Source organism: Trachinotus anak, unplaced genomic scaffold (assembly GCF_046630095.1).
Source record: "Trachinotus anak isolate AG129_WGS33_773 ecotype Australia unplaced genomic scaffold, CSIRO_AGI_Tana_v1 ptg000044l, whole genome shotgun sequence".
Lineage (NCBI taxonomy): Eukaryota > Metazoa > Chordata > Actinopteri > Carangiformes > Carangidae > Trachinotus > Trachinotus anak.
This window is the reverse complement of record NW_027273895.1, coordinates 582,053-590,778: the sequence shown is the minus strand read 5'-3', so window position 1 is coordinate 590,778 and position 8,726 is coordinate 582,053. Positions and strand designations below refer to the sequence as shown.

At 49.3% G+C, this 8,726-nt stretch overlaps 1 protein-coding gene across 2 annotated transcripts; it reads left to right on the top strand.

The window, feature by feature from the left end:
- Nucleotides 1-313: 313 nt before the first annotated feature.
- psmf1 (proteasome inhibitor subunit 1) lies at nt 314-8,500 on the top strand. 2 transcript variants are annotated; one of them, XM_071473030.1, is made up of 8 exons: nt 314-534; nt 2,834-2,983; nt 3,775-3,857; nt 4,664-4,852; nt 5,886-5,963; nt 6,173-6,229; nt 6,869-7,030; nt 7,723-8,500. In XM_071473030.1, the coding sequence occupies exons 1-8, from the start codon at nt 406-408 to the stop codon at nt 7,772-7,774; spliced, it is 900 nt and encodes a 299-aa protein (XP_071329131.1). In that variant the 5' UTR covers nt 314-405; the 3' UTR covers nt 7,775-8,500. The 2 variants fall into 2 exon arrangements, with proteins under 2 accessions (XP_071329131.1, XP_071329132.1); XM_071473031.1 differs by lacking the exon at nt 5,886-5,963 and having other exon boundaries at nt 317-534.
- The last annotated feature ends 226 nt before the right edge of the window (nt 8,501-8,726 follow it).

Here is an 8,726-nt window from a genome sequence, read left to right as displayed (position 1 = left end):
AAAAGAGGCGATGACCATACAAAGAACAATGACCAAATAAAAAGGAGTTAGACCTCATTAAAACCTGATTTATTGTTACAAAAAGGGGTTAAAGTCCATTATCACCTTTAGTACTCTGAAGGTTTATAGCTAATGGTCTTTAGATTAGATTAACTGCTTTATTAACGGTTAATAAATAGTTTAAGGCTCAGAATATTTTTTACATTTGGTTCGTGTTGTTCGTATGCCGTGTTTTAACTTATTTATTTTTTAAATTCATTAAAGTCGGTTGTTGTTGCTGTGCTTTTACATTGAAAAGCGCAGGCAGGAAGTGCCTACTGCTGCTTGTTGCCGTTCAACTGTCGACACTTTCGTTTTCAATTCTCCGCCAGAAACCGAACTGATGTAACTGGTAGAAAAACAGTCATGGCAGGTTTAGAGGTGTTGTACACCTGTGTCGCGGACAGCATCACCTGTCCACAGGACGCCGTGGTGTGTTTCGTTCACTGGGAGATGATACAGAGCGGATTCAGGTGTGTCGGGTCCGGAGACGTGGTGAGAATCTAACGAACATTAGCTCTGACGCCAGACTCCGTTCACAATCCACCAGTTTAAGGCCGCGGTTGTCATTACTCAGCATGGCAGTAAACCATTTCTGTCAAATAAAATGTGTGTGTTTATGATTCATGACTTTTCAACCTCTCGCCGTGTGGCAGAGGGTCAAACGAGATTTTCATCGAAATGTCTGCTGTTTGGTGAAATAGTTATAAACTGCGTTAAAAATGGCTCTTACCGACACATACCAAGAGTTTTAGAGAGGCTGTCAACCTGTGTTACCCAGAAAGACATTAAATTGTCCCGTCGTGTTAGCGTTAGCTCTTTGTGTGAACTGTCGCTCTTTGACCAACGGCCTCTGGCTCTGTTTGACTTGAGTTTTAGAACAAAGATAATACGACGAGCTCTGAAACTGCGTCACCTTTAGCTGGTTAACCCAGTCATACTGAAGCATCACATGGGTTAGCCACAGACATTACTCTGTCCCCTCTGTGTCTGTCCCCTCTCTGTCCCCTCTGTGTCCCCTCACTCTGTCCCCTCTCTGTCCCCTCTCTGTCCCCTCTGTGTCCCCTCACTCTGTCCCCTCTGTGTCTGTCCCCTCACTCTGTCCCCTCTCTGTCCCCTCTGTGTCCCCTCACTCTGTCCCCTCACTCTGTCCCCTCTGTGTCTGTCCCCTCTCTGTCCCCTCACTCTGTCCCCTCTGTGTCTGTCCCCTCTCTGTCCCCTCTGTGTCCCCTCTGTGTCCCCTCACTCTGTCCCCTCTGTGTCTGTCCCCTCTCTGTCCCCTCACTCTGTCCCCTCTGTGTCTGTCCCCTCTCTGTCCCCTCTCTGTCCCCTCACTCTGTCCCCTCTGTGTCTGTCCCCTCACTCTGTCCCCTCTCTGTCCCCTCACTCTGTCCCCTCTGTGTCTGTCCCCTCTCTGTCCCCTCTCTGTCCCCTCACTCTGTCCCCTCTGTGTCTGTCCCCTCACTCTGTCCCCTCTCTGTCCCCTCTCTGTCCCCTCACTCTGTCCCCTCACTCTGTCCCCTCTGTGTCTGTCCCCTCTCTGTCCCCTCTCTGTCCCCTCACTCTGTCCCCCCACTCTGTCCCCTCTCTGTCCCCTCTCTGTCCCCTCACTCTGTCCCCTCTCTGTCCCCTCACTCTGTCCCCACTCTGTCCCCTCTCTGTCCCCCCACTCTGTCCCCTCTCTGTCCCCCCACTCTGTCCCCTCTGTCTCTGCCCCCTCTGTGTCTGTCCCCTCTGTCTCTGTCTCCCTCTGTCTCTGTCCCCCTCTGTCTCTGCCCCCCTCTGTCTCTGCCCCCTCTGTCTCTGTCTCCCTCTGTCTCTGTCCCCTCTGTGTCTGTCCCCTCTGTGTCTGTCCCCTCTGTCTCTGCCCCCTCTGTGTCTGCCCCCTCTGTGTCTGTCCCCTCTGTGTCTGTCCCCTCACTCTGTCCCCTCTCTGTCTGTCCCCTCTGTGTCTGCCCCCTCTGTGTCTGTCCCCTCTGTCTCTGTCCCCTCTGTCTCTGTCTCCCTCTGTGTCTGCCCCCTCTGTGTCTGCCCCCTCTATCTCTGTCTCTGTCCCCTCTGTGTCTGCCCCCTCTGTCTCTGCCCCCTCTGTCTCTGTCTCCCTCTGTCTCTGTCCCCTCTGTGTCTGTCCCCTCTGTGTCTGCCCCCTCTGTCTCTGCCCCCCTCTGTGTCTGTCCCCTCTGTGTCTGTCCCCTCTGTCTCTGCCCCCTCTGTGTCTGCCCCCTCTGTGTCTGTCCCCTCTGTGTCTGTCCCCTCACTCTGTCCCCTCTCTGTCTGTCCCCTCTGTGTCTGCCCCCTCTGTGTCTGTCCCCTCTGTCTCTGTCCCCTCTGTCTCTGTCTCCCTCTGTGTCTGCCCCCTCTGTGTCTGCCCCCTCTATCTCTGTCTCTGTCCCCTCTGTGTCTGCCCCCTCTGTCTCTGCCCCCTCTGTCTCTGCCCCCCCTGTCTCTGTCTCCCTCTGTGTCTGCCCCCTCTGTCTCTGCCCCCTCTGTCTCTGTCTCCCTCTGTCTCTGTCCCCTCTGTGTCTGTCCCCTCTGTGTCTGCCCCCTCTGTCTCTGCCCCCCTCTGTGTCTGTCCCCTCTGTCTCTGCCCCCCTCTGTGTCTGTCCCCTCTGTCTCTGCCCCCCTCTGTCTCTGTCCCCCTCTGTCTCTGCCCCCCTCTGTCTCTGCCCCCTCTGTCTCTGTCTCCCTCTGTCTCTGTCCCCTCTGTGTCTGTCCCCTCTGTGTCTGTCCCCTCTGTCTCTGCCCCCCTCTGTCTCTGTCCCCCTCTGTCTCTGCCCCCCATTCAAACCTCCAGCCCCGCAGCAGTGATAAGAAGTCGGAGCTGCTGCCTGCAGACTGGAGCCGCAGCAAGGAGCTGTACAGCCTGCGGTATAAAGCCAGCGGTGACACTCAGCTGCTGCTCAAAGCCATCGCTGTCGACTCCACCTTGATCTTCAACCTGATGGTGAGCACAGCTGACTGACGTCTTCATTCACAGGTGCCCGGTGTGAACTCCACCAGCTTCTACAGAAGCTGTAGAGGAGGTTGGTGCAGGTGTAGACTGAGCACACTGCAGATAGACAGTATTAACTGAACACTGGGACAGAACCGGAGGGAAACGCTTCAGTCACGACGAACAGTGGACACCAGTGGTCATTTATCAGGAGCCACACACACATCCATGAATCACACTGAGGTGCTGGGGGACTATGGAAAAGGCTCCACTGGTAATTAGTGCACATTCAGCTCAGACCTCCTGCAGACGGCTCTACGTGTGTGAAACTGTAGAATAAGCAGGTAACTGTGTTTGCTGGTTTTCTTGCGCTTCAGCATTATACCCTGGACTTAGTATTGTCTGCCAGCAAACCTCAGCTGCTTCTCTGGAAGGAGACCTGCGGTGTCTAATTTTGGATGTTGTCCTTGGATGAGTTGTGCGTTATAGGTGCTTGTGTTTCAGTGCACACTCTGAAACAATGACAGTGAATCCCCTCTGTACCTGTATAAACCTGTTTGCTGTATTTCTGGTTGAATGCACTTGTCACTGCAGCAGGGTGAGAACTTGCACTGACCACCGGAGCTCAGCACAAACAAGGTGTGCAGCTGCTCTTCAGTGTTATCTCAGATCAGTTTGCTCTTTGTCTGGTGAGCTAGAGTCAGATTTGAGCTTTTCTCATGTCTGATAAACAGATGTTTAGCAGGTGTTGATCTTTGGCCTGTGTGTTTCTGTGTCTGTCTACTGCACATGTGTGAATGAAGAACTCCAGCACGCAGCAGGTGTCAGACTTGACGGTGAACATCAGCGACCACGTGAACAGTGACCAGCTGCGCACATTCGACAGGTTGGTGTGTGACTCTTTGTTTTTGTGTAATGGTCCATTAAATGTCCCGATGCTGCTGCTGCAGATTCAGAGACGCAGCAGGAGCCGAGGGAGGAGCTGCTGCAAGAACATGTTTTAGTCACTTCAAAAAATACCCACAGAAAAGCTCACATCAGTTTCACACTATATTGAGAATATTTTCTCCTCTTTACCTCAGCTTTAAATGGCCCCTTCATCCACCTCTACAGTTTGTGACTGTTGTGTGTTACTGCACACAAACACACCTATACATGTGCTGTACTGTGTCACAGATCAGGAACACCTCCAGGGAATTTTCCTCCAATGTGGAACAAATATTCACGTGGACTCCAGGATAAACTGATGTTTGTTAAAGGTCAAAGGTCAATGTGACCTCACAAAACACTTTTTAGCCATTACTCAAGACTTAAGTCAATAATTCTGACAAACTTTCACGCAAATGGTTCATATTTGATCTGACTCTGGATAAACAGGGAACCTGAAACTCGTCTGAGTGGAGGAGGGAGACGACCAGGAGGAGGCCATTATACTGCTCACAAATTCAGACACCAATTATGACACAGTTTAACACAAACAGGGCTGAGATTGTGACCATGTTTCCGGTTTGTGGAGGTGAAAAGTCTAGTTTTCTTCACAGAGAACTTTTAGTTAATGTTTCCAAACAGGATGTTCCATCACCGACTGACAGGAAGCACTGCACACTTCACTTCCCTTCAGGATTCAACTTTACCTAAGAAGAGAGTAAAAGATGTCAGCTGTTGTTCTGATAAATTTTGTTTTTGTTCCAGTGTGTTCAAAGATGCAGACAGTTTGTCAGAGAAGGTGAGGACTCAGCTCCTGCCCCCCCAGGACAGACCGACGGGACTGAGTGCAGAGAAGACGAGGCGGAGGGAGGAAGAGGAGGAGGAGCAGAGAAGAAGAAGAGAGGACAGCGACCCGCTCCGTATCCCCAGCAGACATGCTCGACAGCCACACCGGTTGGTTCTGACAGGAAGCTGAGACACACTCTGTTCATACGATCTGTCTCTGTCCTCAGACTGCAGGTGCACCACTGCAGGCCTTGTGTGTAAATATCTTCTGGAGACAGTCAGGTCATGTCCGTGAAATATTAAAGGACCTGATATTTAATGTAGTCACACATGTCTGAGCTCAGGAACCTCAATAACTGATGTGATTCATTTGAATCCACTGCTGCATTTTCCCACCAGCACTGGACGTCTACACTTTCCTGACAGGTTAGTTTACTTCATGTAGACGTGGGGACCAGGTCCTGTTTGTGTCCCTGGGGACGGGTCGGACATAGTGCAGTTCCTGAACCCTGACCCCTGACCCCTGAGCCAAGTCCCAAACAGACTGAAGGACTGAGGACCAGACATAATGTCCTCACTCAGTGAAGTTTGTAACTGAAACTGGTCCTCGCAAAGAGAGAAGCACAAGTAAACACACACACACATGGACGTGCTGGGTTTGTGCCTTTTACAAAGTCTAGACAGAGGAGCTGGAGAGCAAATGAGGGCAGAAGTGTGTGTGTGTGTGTGTGTGTGTGTGTGTGTGTGTGTGTGTGTGTGTGTGTGTGTGTGTGGGGTGATGGGAGGTGGCTCTGCAGTATCCTCTATTCAATATTTACAGCAGAGAGAGAGAGAGCGAGCTGCAGGACAGATTCAGTCTCTCCCTCTCTCTCCCCCGTCCTCCCCCCTCAGCCGTGACCTGATCAGATGAGATGTGAGGTGATGTCAGCACTTTATCGACCTCACTGCTGTCGCCTCCTCGTTCCCAGAGAGACACAGAGTGTGGGGGGGGAATGACAGATGGAAAGGAAGAAAAACAAAATGAGAGAGAGAGAGAGAGAGAGCATAAACTGAGTCAGGGCTGCAGAGAGGAAACAGGCAGGAGAGACAGAGGAGGGAAAGATGGAGATGAAGAGGGAGACAAGAACACACACACACACACACACATATACACACACACTCTCTCTCTCTCTCTCTCTCTCTCTCTCTCTCTCTGCTGCAGCTTGATTCATCAGACTCACAGGATGAGCGGGATTATGACGGGATCAGTTATACACAACGTGGACGTTCAGGATTTCAGGTCATCAGCAGAGAGTCAGACAGAATCCGGACCAATCACAGAAAACACAACCAATGATGATGATTGTTTTCATTATTGATTAATCAGCTGACAAACGTCTGAAAGATGAGTCACTTTATAAAAACAGGAAACAAAGATTTGTTTTTGCTTAAAACATCGTGTGTGTGTGTGTGTGTGTGTGTGTGTGTGTGTGTGTGTGTGTGTTTCAGGCCTGACCCCATGGTGCCTCCGTTCGCAGCTGGGGGAGCAGATCTGGATCCCTTTGGGTGAGCCCGTCTCTCATTTGCAGACACATGAAGCTTGGGTCTGGTCTGTTCTAATCTGGGATTAGTGGAGGAACATTCGCTCCACACAGCAACAAAAAGGCAGCAGTGGATTACTGGCGTCTGTCCAGAGACGTGTCAAACACCAAATACATCCAAAATCCAAAATCCCAAACCAGTCAGGCAGCCTGCAAACCCCGAGTCCGTCTTTATCTCCACACTGAGCCGTCAACAGCTTCTCTGCATTAGACCAGTTTTTAAACCCCTGAAGGTCCAGATTCATTTAAACTGTGGAATTTATGTGACGTCTTCATCACACTGACTCATCTCAACAGCTCTGTAGCTTTATGTCAGTAAATGAACTCATTCTGGTTTTAATTTGGTTGATTATGATCTAACAGGGATAACCCCCCCCCCCCAACCTCACACCAGGTGGTTCTTAATACGCTGAAATCTAAATTACTCCTCTTGTGATTTTATGTCCAATTAGCTGCAGCTAACGTCCAGTTAACGAGACACCAGCAAATAAAAACTGTTTCTCACTCATGTTTCAATAAAACAGTCAAACAGTCACCAAACTAAGATTCAAACAAAAAGAGAGAAAAAGAAAAGATTTCACTCTGATCCCCCCGCCCCCCCCAGGTCTCGTGGCGGTGGCGGGATGATTGTGGACCCGTTGAGGTCCGGGTACCCTCGCTCTGGTTTTGACCCATCCAGCGGTATTCCAGACATCCTGCCCCCTGGAGCCGTCCCCCCAGGAGCTCGCTTCGACCCGTTTGGACCCATCGGACGACACAGACCAGGGTGAGACACACACACACACACACACACACACACACACACACAGAACAAAACAAAACAGGGGAACAGACTCCACAGTCTTGTTCTACCCAGCATGAAAAGTTCATTTGGCCTCAGTCCTGATCCTGATCCTGATCCTGGATCTGATCTGTCAGAAGTCCAGACTGGACCAAACCAAACCCACAGTCCAGACTGGGGACACTCGGCTAACAGAGAGTGGAACTGGGTGAATCACTCACTGTGATGAAGATCAGATGAAGCAGAACCAGTTAGATTCTGCTCGGCCGTGGGGTTGTGATGAACATTAACAGGTAACAGCTGATTAACAGCTGATCTGAGCTGCAGCAGCTGACGCTTGTTTTCATCAGTTCTGGATAAAAAGTGACCTCTGCTAATGAGAGAGAGAGAGATGATGGATCGAGAGTCATCTTCACTCTCCTCAGCTGCAGAACCGTGACACCAGAGGCAGAACTCAGTAGAACTCAGTAAAGATCAGGAACATCTGGAACATTTAGCTGAAGCTCTTCGTGCCCGGTTCTCCTGAAATGAGTTGAAGGATCTGGAACCGGGGCCTGATGGGGGATGCTCTGGTCTTTAGTTTCTTGGAACCAGTGGGAGAAATAAACCAGTGAAATGTGTGAAGTTATCAGATGCACATGTGACAGTGATGACAGCACAGTGTGTCTGTTTTTCAGGCCCGACCCAGACCACATGCCCCCCCCCGGCTATGACGACATGTTCATGTAGTCCCCAGCAGTGTTTCCCGCTCTGCTCGTCCACTTCCTGTCTCCTGTGTCCCCCTCCAGGCTTGGCTCCATCCACATCAGAGACCCCAAAGTTCAGTTTAGCCTTTTTATTTTCTCCTGTTTTTTGACTGGGGGGTGGGTGGGGGGGTTGTTTTCTAATTGCTTATAACTAATGTAGAGCTCATGTGTATCTGTTGTGTAGAAGAAACCTTCTGTTCTTAAAGTAAAATCTGTCTTTAATTTAAATCAGCAAATAAATTCAGATGTTTGACGTTAAACTGACATCAGAGGAAAACTTGACTTTATTTTGAGTAAAAGTTAAAAAAACCTGTCAGACAGACGGAGACACTCACACACTGGAAAATACAGACCGATGATGAGCTGATGTTTGTCTTTTATACCGTCTCTGAAGATTTGTACAGAGACACGTGTTGAGGCAGTGAGGTGACTTTTGTACAACCTGTGGGCAGATTAAAGTCCCTCACACTCAGTCTCTGCTTTATCCTTCAAAGTAAAACTCCTTCCTCTGTCTCCTTGTCACATTAAACTGTGTTTGTTAGAATTTATTATAAAGGAGGACATTTTCTGGAAGTCCCTGTATTTTGTGGACATGTTAGAAAAAAAGTTTAAAATATGTTTGTTAACAAGTTTTTCTTTTGGTTGATTTAACAACGTGGTTGATGAAAGATCTGACGCCAAAATGCTCAAATAAAAACCTTAGACTTCACGTTGTTGTTGTTTTCTGGGAACACAGAATGAGACGTTGATACTCTGGGGTCAGAGGTCAAACTGAAGTGAGGACAGAAGAGTTATCGTCATAACACATAAAATGTTTTATTTCATATCAGAGAAGCAGCTCTTTGTTTCATCCTTGAATTTGATATTTTCACCAAACTTTATTTTAATTCTCATCAGTTTTTCAACCGTCTCTTTGGACATCCTTTATTTTTCTG